This window comes from Pantherophis guttatus, chromosome 3 (genome assembly GCF_059756535.1).
Source record: "Pantherophis guttatus breed Tessera chromosome 3, ASM5975653v1, whole genome shotgun sequence".
NCBI lineage: Eukaryota > Metazoa > Chordata > Lepidosauria > Squamata > Colubridae > Pantherophis > Pantherophis guttatus.
In genome coordinates, this window is record NC_142065.1 from 56,898,806 (window position 1) to 56,920,048 (window position 21,243).

General features: G+C 36.3%; 1 protein-coding gene across 1 annotated transcript in view; it reads left to right on the plus strand.

The window, feature by feature from the left end:
• The first annotated feature begins 242 nt into the window (after nucleotides 1-242).
• Nucleotides 243-21,243, plus strand: part of DMAP1 (DNA methyltransferase 1 associated protein 1) — a 45,605-nt gene continuing 24,604 nt past the window's right edge. Inside the window, exons 1-9 of the mRNA XM_034414907.3 lie at nucleotides 243-568; nucleotides 1,480-1,540; nucleotides 3,265-3,375; nucleotides 4,637-4,728; nucleotides 6,183-6,378; nucleotides 6,835-6,993; nucleotides 8,624-8,791; nucleotides 12,599-12,784; nucleotides 18,032-18,103. Coding sequence (XP_034270798.1) covers nucleotides 3,274-3,375; nucleotides 4,637-4,728; nucleotides 6,183-6,378; nucleotides 6,835-6,993; nucleotides 8,624-8,791; nucleotides 12,599-12,784; nucleotides 18,032-18,103 — 975 coding nt within the window. The 5' untranslated portion in view covers nucleotides 243-568; nucleotides 1,480-1,540; nucleotides 3,265-3,273. The remainder of the gene's footprint in view (nucleotides 569-1,479; nucleotides 1,541-3,264; nucleotides 3,376-4,636; nucleotides 4,729-6,182; nucleotides 6,379-6,834; nucleotides 6,994-8,623; nucleotides 8,792-12,598; nucleotides 12,785-18,031; nucleotides 18,104-21,243) is intronic.

The following is a 21,243-nucleotide window of genomic DNA, read 5'->3' on the forward strand; positions in this document are numbered from 1 at the left end:
CAATGATTTTATGACATTTCTTTTCAGAAAACAATATTGATCCACTTGCTTCAAAGAATAAATTATTTAAGGATAAATAAATACATGCAGCATTTTCTGCAAAGAAACAGAGGGGGGAGAAAGTGGGTTGGAATGAGGGTGATACAAGTCTAGAATTTCTGTTCTTGGACAGCATTATTATTAGCAAGCGTAAATCTAAAGATTTTTGATACTAATTACCAAATTTGTCTCTTGTCATACAGCTCGTATAAAATAGCATGTGGATTTGATGCTAATTAAATAGCCGCCATCGACCTTCGTTTAGATTTATTTTTTTAAAGTGCCCAACAAGAGCACCGATGGTTGTAGTGCAAATAGACTCCGGAACTAGCAAACCAGATTGCAAATAGTATCCGAGCCTTGATTCGAGCTGCACTGCATCGTGGGATCGAAAGAAGACTATTTGAGAAATATGCTGGGAGAACTAGAGACCGGAAGTAAGCCTCGGAAGGGTTATTATAGATGTTGCACAGCCGGTCTATGGTTGTTGCTGGTCTGGATTTCGGGCCGGTTCGAGATAAACTTGAAGGTATAAATGGGGAAATGTAACCGGGAGGGCTTCCAGAGGGGATGGGAGAGCGGGAGAACGGAGGATTTTATCCGGAAGTATAAACAGCTGAAGAGACATAAAATTAACGGAGTTAGTAAAAGGGCTCAACGAACTCCTTATAGCAAGGGTGGGCAACTGTGGCCCTTTTACAACCTGTGGACTTCAACTCCCAGAATTCCTGAGGCAGCTTGGTTGTCTCAGGAATTCTGGGAGTTGAAGTCCACAGGTAGTAAAAGGGCCACATTTTCCCACCCCTGCCTTATAGGAGTAAACCTCTGGGATTGGGGAGAAGAGAATTTGGGTAATTCGTAAGGCAGTAAGTGCAACATTTTAGTTCTTTGGTTCCTTTTCCTTGAAGTCTGAAAATGGAGTAGCATTAGATGTCTACAGGATCAGCATCTTGTTCTTTACTGACAAGCTGACAGGGCGATACGGTTTTAAAGCAATGTATTATTTCTAATAAAAACAATATTATGGTCGAGTCCATGCTGTGCTTTTTAAATTGTCTTTTATAATTCCACTTAGCGCCCACCCACCCCCCGAAGATTAGCACATTTGTTTTTTAAAAAAAAATCCAAAAAAAGATCCAAAGTAATACATGAGTTTAAAGAAAAGAGATCACAATGAGAAAGTGTAAGAATTCTATTGTGTTTTATATCCACCAGCTGTAAGACTCAAAATTCAGTTTCACTGTGTTTATTGAGCCTTTTCCTCAAATAAATATACATGGACTGGTGTATTATGGTTAAAAAACAGTGAATACATCTAAAAACAATTGATGTTCACTCATTGAACTGAATTAATTCCTTTTGGAATATTACTACGGTATCATTCTTAGAGTTGCAGTAATTTATATGGATATCTTTACTGAACAGTTTATTCATTCTTAGGTACCCTTTATGTCAGTCTTGACAGAACAAAAAGATTCATTTGCATCTGTAACTCCAAAAGGTAAGATGAAAAACTTCACTATCATTTTATAAATAAAAATAGAAATAAACATTTTATTCCTCATAGAAGATGTTCAGCAAAGCAAAGTCGATGATGGTGGGGAAATTTGAAAAAGTAACTTTTCTAGTCAAGAATTAAATATTAATAATCTTTTGTCCTCTTCAGACATATGTTTTCTTTCTTTAATATTGAATACTGAAAATTTGGATGCAACTAGGTCTTTTTAGTTGACTTAATATTTATTCTTTATTATTAATTTATTATTAAGAATTCTTACATTTGTATATTAAGGCAATATTATGGTATTGCCTTAATTTAAGAATAATTCAACTAGCCAAAAACACCCATCTTTTGCATTGAAATATAAGAATTTTTCCTCATGAATTCTATTGGTCGTTCTTGCAGATATTAGTGTTTTGGCTTCTAATAATAAAGTTATTGTATCACAATTATGTAGACTTGTTTATTACATTTTGTGAACCATAGCTATCGCTGTAGATTGAGCATTATTTATAATAGCTCTTTTGAGTCTAAAATTCTCATTAGACTCAACATGCATCTGCAGAATTTGTAACAAAAAGTCTAAATTTTTGTTTGGCTATATAACACATTTGACCATTTTTATCCCTGTTTCAGAATGTCAGGATTTGATGTTTCTTTTGTTTTCATAAGGTTAGAAAGAACGGGATATCTGGACTTGGTAACAATTAGTATATGGAGGATTATTCAAAATTAGGATGCGGAAGATTAACTAAAACTACCTGTGGAAGAAAATCTGTATGTTTTGCCTGTAGTTCACACTTACGGGACCTTTTCTGCTCTGGCGCCCTCCCCTTGAGATGAGATCAGCCTCATAATTCCTGAACTTTTAAAGGTCCTTCATGACCTGATTATGCCAGCAGGCCTGCGGCCCCTGGGGGATGAGTTTCTTGTTTAATTCTGTTTTTACGGTTTTAATGTTTGTTAAAAATTATAATGATATTACATTATTATTTTATTGGATTGTTGTACGCTACCCAGAATCACTTCCTGTGAGATGGGAGGCCATATAAGTTTGATTAGTAAATAAAATAGTGCTTGGAAACTATTTCTTACATGAAACATTTTCTCAGGATCCAAATTCCAATTACCATGTACTATTTTGAATGGCAAATATATTGATGGTTAAGATTGGTATTCTTCAAATAGATATTTTGGGTACCTAACAAAATTTAATACAGAATCTAAGGCAGGGGTGAAATCCAGCAGGCTCTGACAGGTTCTGGAGAACCGGTAGCGGAAATTTTGAGCAGTTTGGAGAACCGGTAGCGGAAATTTTGAGTAGTTTGGAGAACCGGTAAATACCACCCCTGGCTGGCCCCAGAGTGGGGTGGGAATGGAGATTTAGCAATATCCTTCCCCCAGGAGTGGGGTGGGAATGGAAATTTTGCAATATCCTTTCCCCAGGAGTGGGGTGGGAATGGATATTTTGCAATATACTTCCCCCAGGAGTGGGGTGGGAATGGAAATTTTGAAGTATCCTTCCCCTGCCACGCCCATGAAGCCACACCCACCAAGCCACACCACACCCACCAAGCCACGCCCACAGACCAGTAGTAAAAAAAATTGGATTTCACCACTGATCTAAGGTAAAGGAAGCAGTTAATTTTGCAGAGGTGTCTGCACGTCACTGGGTGTCTGGATAAGGATTATTTGCTTTCAATCTTTCCTTTTTCTAATTTTAGATAATCAGAATGACTACAGGAGCAGATGTCCGGGATATACTTGAACTGGGCGGCCCAGAATCTGAAAACATAGGAACTATTAATAAGAAAGACATCATCAATTCTGATAAGGTACAAATGGGGATGGTTGACTGAGATAAATATTCGAGAGGATAAATTTCACGTTTGGTTTTGTTCTACTTCCATTGAGTCCTTCTTAGACACACTTGAGGCTACACTTGCATGATAGTCTCCATCATGTGTTGTTTATTGCAGAGTGCGAGCTATGAAATAGTAGTCGTGCTTGCCTTACTATTATTCATTTAGTGACCATTTGAAGTTACAAAGGCACTGAAAAAAGGGACTTACGATCATTTCTCAGACAATAACAAATGGAGCATCCCCATGGTTATGTAATCAAACTTCAGATGCTTGGCATCTGGTTCATATTTATGTCAGTTGCACTGTCCTTGGGTCATGTGATCATCTTTTGTGACCTTCTGACAAGCAAAGTCAATGTGGAAGCCAGATTCACTTAATAACTATGGTAATTCACTTAAAAACTGTGGTAAAAATGTTGTAAAATGGGGCAAAACTTACTTAATTGTCTGGCTTAGCAAAAAAAAATTAGGGCTCAAGGACTACATGTGCAGAAATTATGTAGAAACAGCACAAGAAAGCAGAATTTTTCTTTAACCATGTAGTACTGTATTGTTATTTGAGATCTTGCCAGCATGATTTTCTCTTGGAGGAATCTTGGTACTTCTGTTCTTGACGAGCTCTAAAAGACAATATAAAAATGAAATGCAATTTTTGTTTTGGTGCGTTTATAAAAATTGACAGTTTTAGCCTTTCAATTCTAATATCCTCATGTATTGGCCTCTGATTGATTTGTCAGTCTGGATTAAATATTTTATACTGCTTTTTTTCATAAAGTCTGCATTTTTTTCCACATCATAATTTTAGAACATTTGTGTAATTAAATACACTTCCCAGTGTATCATTTGTATATTTATCTCCCATTTTGTCTTTGTAGCTTTGCTTATCTTATTGGGCAATAAGGGAACAAAGCTACACAGCACAATGAAAGGAATGGATAAGAATATTAGAATGAGAAGGAATTTGATTGGTCTGTTTGTTCGTCAGTTAGCTGCATCTAGAATTTACACTAACTCCCTGCATCTTTGTATTCTACTTTTTAAGAAATAAAAATGAAATGGGAAATATAGGCTTTGAGAACTTGGAATATCAGAACATTATTTAAGAATATTACAGGCATAAGAAGAAAATAGATATTATTGTAAGAAGTCAAAAGGCAGAATAACCAAACCTGCTTCTAGTAATTGACATTAATGCTCCACAAAGGATTTAAATAAATATTTTTTTATTTCAGAAAAAATCCAAGAAATCATCAGAAACCCTAACATTTAAGAGACCAGAAGGAATGCACCGAGAGGTCTATGCACTGTTGTATTCTGATAAAAAGTAAATGTTTTGCTATACATTTGCTGTACCTAAGTATACATTCAGTCCACTTCCCATCTTTCTATCCTATGCACGTATGAGATGATTAACTGTTAGGACTGCTCCCTTTACATTTAACATTCTTTTCTTTCTGTTACATTAAATGTTACAATTCAACAACAATTTTTGAAGAGACTCTGGGGCTTGGTGGGGAACAGCTGTGCCTTTTTGAACTAGATGTAGGGAGAAATTCATATGTAACATCTCCATAACCAACAATTCTATACTCATTTGATGTGATCAAGGAAATTTGGAGTTTGTTTCTGAGATGTCCTATAGGAAGAACAGTTGAAATGTATGCATGCAAAGTGGTAGTTTTTTTGTAAAAATGTAAATATTGTTTATATTTTTTTGGCATTTAAGTTTTCTAAGAGCAAAGCTCTTATGAAAATAATGCTGAACAACATTGAATTTTAATATTGATTATATTGGCCTCATGGGTAATATAACTATTCAATACTTAACTTTAGTCAAGAGCAAATCACCTAAATATTATGCTTTTTTTATTTTATGAAAGAGGACATGATTTCTAAGAATGGTAAGCTATTGTAATTTTGCAAGAACTAATCTCTCAAAAACATTTGTAGATCTTTTAAATATAATTTTGCCCTAATCAAGAAGATATCCCTGAAGAAGAAACATGAAGTGTACCTCTTTCTAATTCAGAAGGACTATATTGGACTTGCTTATCCTATACTGTGAATTTGGACTCTGCTAAACTGTTACAGAGAGTCAACTTGATATAGTGATTAAAAGCACCAGGCAAGAAACAGAAGATTGAGAGTTCTAAGCCACCTTTAGGTAACTGGGTGACTTTAGACAAACTCTCTTTCTCTCCCTCAGCCCTAGGAAGAAGGCAGTGGCAAATTACTTCTGAAAATACTACCAAGAAAACCACAGGAATCTGTCCAGACATATACCAGGATTCAAAACTGACTGAAAGGCAGAACAAAAACCATAGCATCATAATATAAATATATAAAATAAAATGGGAATGAATTGTTAGGGTATAATAAAAGCAAATAATACAATCAGGTCACTTAAACTCATTCCTATAAATAGCATTGTTATATAGCTTTTTTCTCACATCTTTATCCTCCCCATTTTTGTTTTCTTATGTCATATCGTATTTTCTTATAACACAGATAAATGTCAACTATATGAGCGGAATCATCAAGACTATTCAGATAAAAATATTCGTCTAAACTCTTAACACCTTCAGGACTTAATAATAAATTACTTCCCAATTCACCTAACTACAGTTTTGTACAGGTTATATAAAATAATGTGAAGGTTTGCATGGCTGTCTTGTCTTCAAGCTGTTTTTAATTCTTCTTCCGAAAATACGGATTGGGCAATACATTGAACCTTATGCTAACAATTGGTTTGGTTTAGGCCTTGTATTTTTCTTTCAGGGATGCACCCCCACTTTTACCAAGTGACACAACACAAGGTTATCGTACAGTGAAGGCAAAACTTGGTTCCAAGAAAGTGAGACCTTGGAAGTGGATGCCATTCACAAACCCTGCTAGAAAGGATGGCGCAATGTTCTACCACTGGAGAAGAGCGGCCGAAGAGGGCAAGGATTACCCTTTTGCCAGATTCAACAAAGTATGGAGGCTTAATAAGAGTTATATTGTATATGTAAGATTGGTGTGCTTAATAGAATTGCATAAAAATCTTTAAAAATTGGTTCCCAATACTCTTTTACTTGCAATGTCTAGTGCTAACTCCCACATCAGTTTTTAGTGATCTACTGCAATGTACATGGCTGCTGTGTACATTTGTTCCCGCATATGCTCCACCTCATCTTTTTGTCTTTGAATCTGAGGCATTGCTTAGCCAGCTTGTTCAAGTTCAGTCAAAATGATGACTGAATTTAGCAACTATAAAAAATGTTGGAGAGATGTAAAAAGGATATTTTGAGGAACTTTTGTTTTTGGAAGAATTGGATTTGTATCATGAGTTTCTGTTACATGCCTCAAGATGTCCTCTGCTTGGTGGAACTATTATGTGCAAGATTAAGAAGAACCTATTGTGTGAATAGTCTTTTCTCTTTTTGGATAGACAGTACAAGTTCCAGTCTATTCAGAGCAAGAGTATCAAATGTACCTTCATGATGATGCTTGGACAAAAGCCGAAACAGACCACCTATTTGACTTATCACGACGTTTTGACCTCCGTTTTGTGGTCATTCATGACCGCTATGATCACCAGCAGTTCAAAGTAAGCCTCTAATCTCATTCAGTCATTGTAACATGTAAGTGCTGCTTTTAAAAAGATGAAACAGGATGAATTTGCTAGCTCCACTTCTTTTGTCTTACTGTTCTTATTGTCATTCATCTGGGATAACTGTATACCCAGGAGAGTTTTAGTTTTAGAAAGACACTTTAGACAGTGTCGATGTTTTAATCAGTCTCTAGATTTAACGACAAGAAAAATATGAAGTTAACACATGCATTACTACAGCTCCTCCTTATGAGTAGAGTTTATAGGTGAGGATGTCATGAACAGGGTTCTGTTGATTAATACCTTTTATATAAATGCTGTTTTAGTGCAATGTGCCAAGTGACTTAAAATTTTAAGAATCCATTATTTGACCAATGGTCATCCTATGGAAGAGTAAATACTGAACATCAAATGAGAACTTACTCAAATTCCCGTTAATGAGTTTTGACTTCCCAAATTATGCCCAACTAAAATCCAAATTTTAACATTAACTTTAATGTTAAATTAAAGATTTAACATTAAAGTTAATGTTAAATCTTTTGGTATAAGGCCATGATGGTGAATCTATGGCATGCGTGCCACAGGTGACACACAGAACCATATCTGTGGGCACGCGATCGTTGCCCTAGCTCAGCTCCAGTGCACATGGGCATGCCGGCCAGCTGATTTTTGGGCCTTCCAGACCCACTGGAAGTTGGGAAATGGGCCGTTCCGGCCTCTGGAGGGCCTCCGGGGGGGTGGGGGAGGCTGTTTTTGCCCTCCCCAGGCTCCAAGAAAGCCTCTGGAGCCTGGGGAGGGCGAAAAATAGGCGTACTGGGGTCACCGGTAACCTCTTGGTCGTCACGTGCCAAAAGCGGGGGGAGCACAGGGGGTTGCGCTCTCATGGGGGGGGCATGGGGGCATGGAATGATGGCTGTGGGCATGCATGCATGTGACCCCCCTGTGTTCCCCCCACTTTTGGCATGCGACGGCAAAAAGGTTAGCCATCACTGGTAAAAGGGCTCATATGAGATTTGAATGCTTTTTGTTTCTTTATTTGCAGGTAAAAACAAAAAACAACAGTTATGAAATATGAAACTATCAGATATTAGCATGTGCCGCAAACCCAGCACATAAATTGCAGAAAAGGTGTTGTCTAACTTACACAAACACCTTAGGGCACTTCATAATTAGGCCCATCTTAACTGAATGGTCATGGAGAATATTAGATAAAGTGATGCCTCAACAAGAGTTGCCCAGATTAGATAATTTTGGAGAATGATTGTTTAATCAAATATGGAAGCCTCAGCAGATTCATATTCTTGTTTCTGTCCTTGTTATAGGTGTTCAATATTTTTCTTAATGGAAGATATATCTAAGAACAAATGATAACTGATAAAGATGTTTGTAAGGGTACATTTTTAATAACATTGAACATTGGAAAGAATATGTACCACCTCTTCTTTTCACCATTAAATTAATGATATTCATATTCTACATAAGGATCATATGTAACTTTATACTACAAACCAGTAAATCTTATTTTCATAATATATCGGTGGTAGTTGTAGTCATATAACAAATATATATGTTCCTTTATCCCTAATCTCTTAATCACTTCTATTTTTAACCCTTGTTCTGAACTTAGAAACGGTCAGTAGAAGACCTAAAGGAGCGTTATTATCATATCTGTGCAAAGTTAGCCAATATTCGTGCAGCTCCAGGTACAGACCTGAAAATCCCTGTCTTTGATGCTGGCCATGAGAGGCGCCGGAAGGAACAATTAGAAAGGCTGTACAACCGAACACCAGAACAGGTAATGAAGTAGTGCCAGAGCAGTAGCAATGGCCAATGGTTGTTGGTTCTATCATCCTTTGAAATCATTAACATGATTCCTCTTGATGATAATTAGTAACATTATATAATGCACTTCCATTGTTTGAAGATCAGTAATGGTTATGTGGATATGAACATACTTTGTTTAAAAATGCTACTCAGTGTTTGTTTGAGAAGGTTACTGAATAGTGTGCTACTTAATGAGAATCTACTTACTAATTTTGGATAATTTTCTCATTAACAAATGAACATTTGCATAATTATGCAGTTATTAAGCACTGCCACCTTATTTTATTTTGGAAATTATTTTTGTTAAGAGGTTTAGACATGAGGCAACAGTTGATTGATCTGGTATAAGGGCATCAAATGTGTATATATTATGATCAAGAATATAGATAAGAGAACTTAGGGAAGGTGATAGGTCATTGAACCATGGCATATAGTGCTGCAGGATCTGCAACTTGAAAGACTTCCTAGACCTTTAAATGTTCCATGGAAAGGAATCCAAAGTCTAAAGCATCCTAAGTATGTGAACCTGTGGGTGGTGAAATGTGGCTAATACATGTTAATTTGCAAAACTTGCAATTAGGATATCTAATCTTTGGATTCGATATCCTACTTTGCGTAGAATAGTGGTCGTGTGCTTTGGTTAAAACTGTGCTTTAGTTGCACTTGTGGCATACTGGCCAGAAGGTGTCCAAACAGATTAATATGGTTCTTAACATTAGCAGGAAATACTGCTTGAGGTCTCAAGGAAGTAAGCATTTGGGTTAGTGGAATATTAAGAGGTAATAATGAGTAGTGCAAATGTGAATGTCTAATGTGTAAGTGAAGGGAAAGTATGGTTTTTTTTAAGGCTCTTTTAACAGGTAACAATAAGTTTACCTATATACTGTTCTCTTGTATCAGCTAGATCAGCATTCAAACTCATGGCGTCATGGCGGCATCACATGATGTATCGGGACTTTTTCCCCTTCACTAAACCAGGCGGGGCAGGGCCAGCACATGGCATATCTGGCCTGCAGGCCACGAATTTGACATCCCTGAGCTAGATGATGGAAATTCTTACTAATTTTTTAAAATCAACCATTAGAAGGGACTTTTAGAGAAAGAGAGCAATGATGGAAACAGCCCACTTCTGAGGCCTTGTCAGATTATAGAGAGACAGGAAGTGGAGATAGTTAAACTCATGAAACCTGGTTGGTTGGGTAAATAAATGCCACAGGATACAGTCTCTCAAATAACCAGGTTCAGAGAGATATATGGTCTTAAAGATTACAACTAGCACCTTACATTGTACCCAGAAGCCCATTGGTAATCAGTGGAACTTCTAAAGCATAAGAGTTATGCAAATATATTGGAGCATTTTGACCATTCCCCAACCTTCAACATTCTGTATCCAGCTGTAACTTCCAGGTCTTCTTCAGAAGCCACCCCATGTGGAGCACATTACAATAGTCCAACAGGGAAGTGATCATGAGCAAGGGTTCCCCATGAGAATGATTACAAATGATGGACCAGATGGAAAAGGAGGGCAAAAGCCCTCCTAGTCATATCTACCATCTGATTTTTAAGCAGGAGCTGTGAGTCTATAGGAACTCACAAATTTTGGACAATTTCTGAATGGGAAATATAATCCTATTCAGAGATAAAGAGATGTAGGCTCATAAACCTGAAGCCATTCTGTTAAATCTGTTCCTTCCCATATAGACCCTGATAATCACCAGGTACTGGGTCAGCAATTCTACCACATTTCTTGTCCAGCTGTGAAGTGGCAGAATTAATACTGCAGAGGGCCCTTTCCACTTCTGCAGGATTCACAGACTCAAATTGTATCAGAAGAGAAAACCCTCATCATCTTAATGCTGTCCATTAAGTTCTACTCCTAAATTTAACTGATCTGTCCACTAAATGCCATGAAATTGCTCATAGCAGCATTTCAAGTGATCCAGGTAAACATCCTTCCCTAAAAAGAAATTAGTTGTTCTACAAACAGGGAGGCATTCAGCCAGTAAAATAAGGTAGGAAAATATTGGGGTTTTTTTTGTTTGTTTTTTTGGGGGTGGTGGTGTTTTCCACCCGAATTGCCATTATGGACTTAATCATCTCAAACTTTCTCCCTTTGGAGTTTTCGTATCTCCCTGTCATTTCATTTTCTGGATGCCTCAGAAAATCAAGGAACAGGAGCAAACATATGCACATCCAGTTCAGTCCAGGCATCTTATTATTTCAATTGGTAACCTTTGTTGAATTGCGTACTGCACTTCTAAGAGTTCTCTGAAAACCTGTGGAATCCATTAGGTATCTGGGGTAGTATCTAATGATCCCTTCTCCTCTGTAGAGGAGAGGTTATTATATCAAATTTTGTGGCAGTCAGAAAGTCATCTGTCCATAAAGGATTAAACTTCAATACTCTCCAGTTTCAGATCATATTGTGTCCATCCTGAGGCAAAAACCAAAACTAGTGACCTTTAATGTATGGCCGTGGTGAGCTTCATGTTACAAGAGCAAAGTGACAGGAAAATAGTCTCCCCCAAAGAGTCTGCAATGACAAGGACTAAGTGTAAAGTGGAGGACCATTCCCGCCATTTTCTGGAGAGCCCCATGGCAGGAAGAACAGTCACAAGCAGGTTAATCCCTCACTGGATTGCCCTATCCCTTACCTGCTCTGGAACCAGTTAATTTTGCTAACAATCCTAATTGGAAAAAGTATCTAGAAATTTGTATGCAAATAAAAGTGATATATCAAGGAGTTAAATTAAAGCAAATCCTGTAGAGGTTAATCTATAAGAAAGAAACTGAGGACAAAGAAGTCATCAATTCTGTGAAAATGTTGTATGTTAAAATGTGGGTACAGTTTCCTTATCTAGTTGGTGCATGTGCCTTGTTTAATATATACATGTGAGGACTGCCTGACACTTGGGAGAGTGCTGTTATTGTTTACCTATACAAAGAAAAACAAAGCAAGAGTACAAAAGCTACCTGTGGATTAGTGTGCTTGAGAAGATATTTGGCAGGATTCTGATCAAAAAAGTAGAAGAGACAACATGACCAAAATTTGGCAACTGCTTTACCCTAGGCAAGTCACTGAACATTCTAAGCTGTAAAGTTGAAAGTCTTGAATTATGAAAAGTATTGTAATATTGCAGAGTAGAAAGTTGGTTCACCAATGCAATAAGGGCAATATTTGGTGGAAATCATGCATTAGAATAAATAGAACACTTATCAAATTATTCTTTGAGCAGAATAAGACAAAATGTATGGTGTCTCCTTGGTGTTCAGTATATTTATGGAAAAAGTATAAGGAGTGCTTTTCATGATGATAGAGGTATGTTGCTTGGAGGTTTCAGTGTGTGTGCATGTGTAATACTTTTCTATGTACAGAATGCCATGTTGGCTAGAAACTTGAATGATTTGCAGTAAATGTTTGATAGACTATATGATGCAACAAGGAGGGTGGATCTGAAAATGTAGCAACAATTAAGATAGTTTACATACTACAACAAGGGCATGAGTTGTGGATCCTGATAGAATGCTTACTGAAGATAAAAAAATGGATTAAGAAATTTTAACATGTTTGCTCATAGTCATGTTTTTTTATTGTGGCAGCATATATCTAGCTAGCTTGATTGACTGACTGACTAAGAGACAGACAGACACATATTCCATGGAAAATCATAGGACAGGGGATCCTAATCTAGATATAAAATTGTTGCCATTAGGTGGCTCTCCAATATAGCTTTACTCATCATGTAATCCTGCTGCATTACCTCTTTTTCATTTGTAGGTGGCAGAAGAAGAATATCTAATCCAGGAGTTGCGGAAAATTGAAGCTAGGAAGAAAGAGAGGGAGAAGCGGACACAAGATTTGCAAAAACTCATTACAGCTGCTGACACAACCACTGAACAAAGACGTGCAGAGCGCAAGGCACCTAAGAAAAAGCTGCCACAGAAAAAGGAGACCGAGAAACCTGTAAACATCTTATACTTTCCTTGCTCATTTTCTTATGATGCTTTCTTACTATTTCAGTGCCAGGAATGGTTAGTTGTCTGTATAAGTTTTGCTTGGGCGATTTATTTTGTTTCTTTTCAGACCTTAATATCTCTTGAAGCAGTCATACAGGAAGCTGCAGTATGGCCCCGGTTAGGATGGGAGGAAAGGAACTGAAATTGCTAGGCTGGAAAAGAGATAAAGTGGGCTTAAGACAAACCCTCTCAAGGGGCATTGTGAATACACAGTCAGGAAGTAGCTCTCCACTGTGTCATTCTGCACAACAAACATGGTCAGTGAAAAATGTCAATTTTAAGCTGTAAGTGTGAATACTAAAGTTGGATGGAGCAGTCTATTTACAATTGCATTTGATCATTGATTTCAGTTTCTTCCTTTCCTGTTTCCAAAAATTAATATACAAATGCCTGTTTAACATTGGAATGTATTTTCTTTTAAAGTAATAAACACGCATAACATATTTTACATAAATACAAACATTTCTTTTAAATAAGTTAATATTGAAATATAGGCAAGGCACCAACTCATATAAATAAGTAGTGATTATGCAGAGAGAAAAAACATTATAGTAATTCAAATAAACTAAACATAAAAAATGGAAAAAAGCTAATTTAACAAAAGGAAAGAAAAAGATCCATTTAATATTAATATAAAATTAATTACATCCTTAAACTTAATATTAAATCTCGACCTTAATGTACTTTTAAAGATGATTTCTCTTAAAATGTGCATGATAAAAGTAGGAAATCCAGAAGATTTGTTCTTTTTTTATTTATAATATAAAATACAAAAAATACAAAAACAAACAGTAGGAAAAATAGGGGAGGGAATGGGGAAGGAACGTGCAAAAAAGAAGGAAAAAGAAAGAAAAGGCATTGCCTCCCGATTCCCTTTGGTGCAGTAAAATAAGAAAATAAGACATCAAACCTCAATTTTTTACTTTTACATAGTAGTATAAACTAGCTATTTCTATATCAACAAATCTAATCAGTAAAACCGAAAATCAAAGTTTAATTTTTTTCCACCTGAAGCACAAAGTCCAGAAACAATTTCCAAGTAGAAACAAAAGTAATTGTGTTTTTGTCTTTAATCAAAGCAGTCAGTTTAGCCATCTCTGCTAACTCCATCAATTTTTGCAACCATTCTTCCATTGTGGGGATCAAAGTGTCCTTCCATTTTTGTGTATAACGTAATCTTGCTGCCATCAACATATATAACAAGATTGAATAACTTTGACCTTGAGTGCCTGCTTAACACTTTTTACCTATCACTCTTGAATATCTCACTTATAATCTTAAAATGGTGGTTAGGTTTTTTTTAAATAGTGTGGAATGGCAATGTGCCATATAATTTGGAAAATATTCTTCCTTTCAGTGATTAAGATGGGACCTCAGCACAAATTTCATATGAAAATGCATTATTTTGTGTGAGCAAGACTGGCTTTGTATCTGTAAATCCATAGGGTAGACTAAGATTTAAGGTCTCGAAAATTTGAAATCTGTGGCTTCAGTTTCTCTTTGCTTCTTAGTCATCAATCCCTGACTAGACAGGCTATTCTATTCTAGTACATGTAGAATTAAGTAGCCATTCAACTTGCTTTAGGTATATCTGGCTGCTTCCCACAGTATTGCCTGGGGTCCTTATGTCTGCATGGAAGTAAACACCTCAGGTTTCCTAAAGGCAGTTTATGTTGTGGCAAAAGTGCTGTTTCAACCATGACAGAGTCCATTAGGAGTAAATTATCAACTGTAGCAGGAAACTGCTTTTTCTTTTTTCTTTTTAAATTGCATTTTAACTAACAATTTGAATTGAGGGCTGTATCAGCATCATCTTAACAAAGGGAAGTCATTTACCAAAGAGTCAATTGAGGTTGAAGCTTTTACAGCTCATGCTTGCATGTGAGGTACAGCAACTTATTTAATTGCTCTGATGTGGCAAAAGCAGGTTGTGCAGTGGGGAGGGGGTGAACTTGCCCTATAGTTTGGTTATGGATTCAGTGGAAAATTGTTGAGGGGAAAATAGTAAGAATTACCCTAAAACTATTCTGAGATTATCTCAAACCCAAAATCAGGGCTTTTAAAAAAGAAGTTTAGATGCTCCACAGTGCTTAGTATACAGGATCTAACATGCATGGCAGGTGATTTGATATTTGTTATTTTTATAATGCATTGTGTTGGCTTTGACTGCAAATTGTCCTGGGTGTGAAATTTAATTAATTAACACTAACATATTTTGGCCTACTGATACAGGTTCAGGTATTAAAAGGGATTCATTTAGCTACTCTCCAGTATTCAGCAAGGACAGAATAATTGGTTTGCTGTTACTGAGGCAGGTTTTCTGCATAGAAAATGAGGTTTTTCTTTGCTTGCAGCTTGAGTAAATTGAATTGGATGTGTTTAGTAGCATAGGTTTTGTCCAGATACGAAGTAAGAATGTCGGAACATGATATCAGGAAAATCTCTTGTGTGTTTCATTCCCTTGACCATTGGATGTGTCTTCAGTGGTTACTTGATTTTGGCAAATATATGAACCAACTCATGCATAGTTCACACACCTTCTAAGACAGGTGTTCAGAAGGAGTAAAAAAAAGATCAAGAGCTGATAATAGTTTTTCTTCTGAAGAAACGTATATGACGTTTCTAGATCACCTCCATTTTCTAGTTAGCTATGAGGGTTTGTGGAGGCGGGGATTGTCTTTCTTTTTCCAATAAGCAAGTCTGTAGTATTTGATAGCTTTTCTGTCCTTAATACCGTTGAGCAGTTTCTAAGTAAAAAAAATTGGATCACCCAGCTGTGAAGAAAGTGGATAAGATCCATCAGCCCATTGAAACAGCACCATATTTTTCTTTCTGATTCCATTCAGATGTAATAGGGTTTTTCCAAGAAGTCATCGTTTGTTAAAATGTGAATGAGCAATGTGATTGTGCACTCTTATCTTGTGCACTTTTTGCAGTAGAAGCTCTGCAGTTTCTTTTTTATCACTTCTGAAGTTCAAAATAAAGGTTTATTTTATAAAGGTTTTGGCTATAGATTTAGTTTCTAGATCTAGTTTCTAGTTCTAGTTCTGATCAATAGAAGATAGTTAAATGGCATAGTTTCCACATACAGAAATTAAAGACAAAATGTGGCTTAAGGATCATGGTCCTGGCGTAGGCTGAAGAAAAAGGTTTGCAAAGACAAGAGTATTTACCACCATTATTAATATTTGGACCCTAGTTTGTTGGAATGCCCCATTATGTCAGAGTAGAATTAAAGATGGTAACATTAAAGATGGTAAAGATATAATCTAGATGGTTAGCAAATGAACTGAATATATCCCTATTTTGTAGCTTTAAAAATCATATTTGATATACATGAAAGCCTGGATATATCTCAATGATGAAAATTCCATGGCTATCTTAGCAGATGTAGAATTTCAGAATAAAAAAGAATCTGTGATAGACCCTCTTCCGTTGAATTTATTTTTCTGTGTTAGGGATTCACCCCCACCCACATATATTTTTAAAATTATAATTTACTTATGTAAAAATTTATGACATTGAAATATTTGTGAGTCTGCAGTGTTTAAACAGCAAATAAATTATATTTTTAACTTATTATGGGGAATATATGGCTAGAAGAGAAATATTTTTGTGAAAAATGTGAGGAATGATGAGTTGAGTATAAAGCATAAGGAGAGAGCAAAGATTAAGTTGAATGTTTGGTGCAAATAATTCAGAAATTAAATGGTAACAGGATAACACAGATGTAGATACTGGTTTTCTGGAGGTTGGAAAATTCATGCTTTCCTGTATAACAGATGTCATGCATATTTTTCTTAGTTTACACAATCATGTTCATCACACTTTTGAGTTATTATTTGCTCGGGAAACTATGAAAAAATAATCATAGGAATGAGGCAAAAAGTTTTACCATGAAGGTTGATATGGGATTTGACAACGAGTCTTCTAGTTAGGAATGGAAGTAAAAAGATAAGATGCCCAAATCAAAACATTTTGAAATAATATATTTAATTCCCTAAATAAATAATATTTGAAGATCTTTGGGCCCAGATATGACTTTTAAAGGCCTGGTTAATGAGAGACCTGGTGGATTTTAGTTTATAGGAATAGTGCTGTCTTTAATATAAACAAAACCCCTTAGGGATGGATTCAGATGTTTTGCCTTATCTGGTAGATGTTGGCTAGTTTTGAGCAAGTAAAGAAAGGGCATATTAAAGAAAGAGCAATTAAAGAAAGCATCCCACACAAGTAAAATATTTTTGGAAAAATATATCCTATTTTATGAAAATATCTGTAATAGTCATTCTAAAAATAATTTTCCGATTCAATTCAATAAAAAATAGTTTCTTCTGTTAATTTTTAAGCATGCTGCATGTTTGTTTTGTTACATGATTCTAATTCTACTAAGAAAGTATATCACACTTTCCAATTATATTTTCTTTCTACTGATGCAGTCCAAAAAGTGTTAGGTTCATAATGTCACAGCTAGACAGCTCCATAGGGCTTAGTTTTAGTCTATGTGAGAGAATTCTGCAGTGAAATGTATCTGCTTTATCTTGTTGAAAAGCCAATTCTAGATACATTTATGTGGGAATAAGCACTAGTATACCTAAGTATGATACTTGATCCAAGTCCAAGAGTTCACATATTTTGAGCTTTTGTTAAGGGATATTTCTGTTTATGCATCATAAGGAATACTTCTATTAGTTGTATGCATCATTCTCACTTTCATTTCTAATGTTTTTGAGGAACATTTATTAAATATTTAAGGAATGAATGTCTAACATCACTATCAAATTCAGAAGTAAATATAGTGTAGAAATGTAGTTGGAACTACATAGATACCATGTATCACTATTTGAATGAACTGAATATAATCAGATTTCATTGTTATATCTCATTCTGCCTTGCTGTGAATAATTTTGAATAGGTACTATGTATAGATACTATACTTGTATTAGATACTGAAGATTGCTGTTATCTTAATGTACTAAAGCCATACTATTACAATTTCAATTATATTTAGAATAGTAGATAGGCTTAGAAGCAGTATGGTAAATGAATAGTCCTATCCATCACATCCTTCCAATTATTCTCGGAAGGATTTTCATCTGACTTCAAATTTATCTCTGACAGGTGTTTTTATAGGAAGAAACTCTGGTTTTTGCCTTACCGTCACACTTTACCTTGAATTGTCTTTCTGTTTTAGGCTGTCCCTGAAACAGCTGGCATCAAGTTTCCAGATTTCAAGTCTGCTGGTGTTACGCTGAGGAGTCAAAGGGTAAGTTAATGTGCTAGTTTTTCGGATCTAAAGGGGTACCTGCTTCCCCTTTTTCATTTCTTGTTCCTTTCCTGTTAATGAATTAGTGGAGCATGAACTGCAATACTGTAGTAAAATAGCTTCAACTAATTTTTGGAATATAGACCTTGTAACTTTTGAACCTGTCTCTTTCCTCTTAAGTGCAGGTAAGTAATTTGGGGTGTGTGTGTGTCAAGAGATGTAATTTAGTTTATTTATTTTTTTCTTGGAGTGCTACTTCATGACATAATTAATGCTTTTGAGGGCTTCTTAAGTGATGAAATGGGTCTATTAAATCTTAGGGGCTTTAAATAACCTTTTTGTGCTCCCCCTCCCATTGCAGGCTGTTGCACTGTAGAAAATCAGTAGTACAGGTAATCCTCGACAAGGGTAATGAAGCTTGGCCATTATAGTCATAAATTGCACAGCTGTCAGGTGAAGTACCCATCTGATCACCTCACTTAATGAACCCCATCCCTTTCTCCCCAGTGTGGTCATAAAGTGGAGCAAGAGTACTTCAGGGGCCCCAGGGAAGCCTCTGGGAGGCCTAGCTCAGTCCCTGCCCTGAGCCTTTCAAGGCGTCCCCCATTCCCTGAGGAACTCCATGCTCTGCTTCTCGCCTCTTGGAGTCTTCTTAGGCTTTGGGCCTGCTTTGCCAGCTGGATGCCAAATACTCCTCCCCTTCTCGGCCGCCCACCCCATCACCAGTCACTCACTTACCTTTTGCTACATATCTGGAAGTTCTGAAGATCACATTAGGGAAGAAGAACAAACTGCTTCATCCTTAGGCCACGTGGTCTGATTTTGGAAGTGAGCACCATTTTCGAAGTGGCGTAACTCCTCCCCTTAACTTCACGGTGGAGTTGTCAAGGGTATAGCTTTGTTGTGGGCTATGTTTCCAAAGCTTTAAGGGCGGTTGTGTATGATTTGTTTTCAAATGTAAGGTTGGGAAATATATGGAATTTAATATTTAAAATGAGATTAATCAGAGCAATTCTTAATCATGATTTGGAATGCTATTTGTGTGTGGCCAAATTGTTTGCTGTTGCAGAAGGTAAAAGGATCTGGTTTAGTTTTGGAGTCATAAGAGTTCACAACATATCAAGAATTGCTATGAATATGAATATTAGACTCAATGATCTGTTATTTTTTTAATATTATTTTAATCAGAAAGTTAAAATGCAAGCTCAAAAAAAGGAAATTTTACAAAAAATAAAACACTATTAGACAAACATTTAAAGAAAAAAAAAGAAATTGTGCATTAAAAATAAATTAAAAATATGTGAGCTAAGAAGGATCAGCCTAATATATCTGGGGTTCAGGTAAAGCCAACAGCTTTCCCCTCTCACAATGGGCATTCAACAAGAGGAAGCAAGTGACATTGCATGTGTCACAACATCATGAACCGCCTACCACGGTTCATATATGTAGCCTAATTTAGATGTCATGGGATGCCTCAGTGGTGAAATGTAAAATTTGTTACTACCGGTTCTGTGGGCGTGGTTTGGAGGGTTAATATGACTGAGTGGGCGTGGCCAACTTTTTTTTTTTTTACTTTTAAAACCATTTTTTCTACAACCTCTTCGGATGAAGAGGTTGTAAAAAATGCTTTTAAAGCCTCTGACGATCCCAGCTGACTTGCCTGATCGGCAGAGGCTTTCTTTTTTATTTAAAGCCTCTGACGATCCCAGCTGACTTGCCTGATCGACAGAGGCTTTTTTCCCTTTAAAAACACTTTTTCTGTAACTTCTTCGGCTGAAGAGGTTGTAGAAAAAATGCTTTTAAAAGCCTCTGATGATCCCAGCTGAGCCATGCGATCATCAGAGGCTTTTTTTTACTTTTAAAAGCATTTTTTTTGGCCAAAGAGGTTGTAGAAAAAATGCTTTTAAAAATTAAAAAAAGCCTCTGATGATTGCTCGTCTCAGCTGGGCAATGGGGGGGGGCAGGGATTTTTGCTACCGGTTCTCTGAACCACCCACCTCCATCGCTACCGGATCAGGCGATCCGGTCCGAACCAGGAGCATTTCACCCCTGGGATGCCTTCACTTCTCATGATCAGTGTATAATGTTGCAAGGATTGATTAGTCCAAGTGGATGGCAATCTTAGGACATTTACTAATAAGGTTCTCCTTCTGAACTGAAATTGAAACTAACATTTTGTTATCCTAATTTGGTTACAACTTTCTGGTAAATTCATTTACAGTCAACTTTGGGCCTGCTTAGAATTTTGAAACAATATTGTTGGTTTTCTAACAGAAAAGTTTCTATGAAGTGAAGAAGTCCACATATCTTAAAGTTGCCAACATTGAAAAACATTGCTCTTAGGCTTTATCTGACTGGCAAGATTTAGAAATAATGTAGAGTGGAACACATTCAAAGGTAGATAGATATGGAAGCTCTGGAGAACAATTGGGGGGATTTGTTAATTGTCTGGATTAAATCCTCTTTAAATTCATATTCCATCTTTCCATTTAATGCAGTAGAGAAATCAGCATGAGGTGTGTTTCTTAAGAAGGAGGAACATTTTTAAAAACCGCCTAGGCTTCCTGCCCCTCCATCGTGTTTTCTACTTTTTGGGCTCATGATGATCATAGAAATTAATAGGTATATTTACTATAAAACACAGCATATTTTATACAACTATGGTGCACTCTAGCAGAACACTCCCCTAGTAAGATCAGCACAGATATTGAAATATTTCTTATGTGCAGACCTTAATTCAGATTTGGTGAAATTACACCTGTCAAGGAACTTCTGTTTTGGAGAAATGCATGCTAGTCTCACTTCCAGGGCGACAGTGATATTATAATGCAGACATTTTATTTGTGGTGGAAATGTGCTGCCTAAAGAAATTTGAAGAGATATGAGTACTTTTAGCTGCAGCCAATTTCTAATTAAAATTTAACTGCTGCCTTTGATTGTTAAAAGACAAAATTTGGGTGCTATTCCTGTGTAGAGTACTTACATTTTCCCTTTAGGCACTTTGTCTTTTATTTCTCTTTGCGATAGTAAGATATAGCAGCCGTTTTGTAAAATGTTTTATATAACTTCCAGATGCCTGTGTGCCAACTTTGGTCATTTTTTTTTTAAATGCAAAATTTACTTAAAATCTTTTCAAAGCT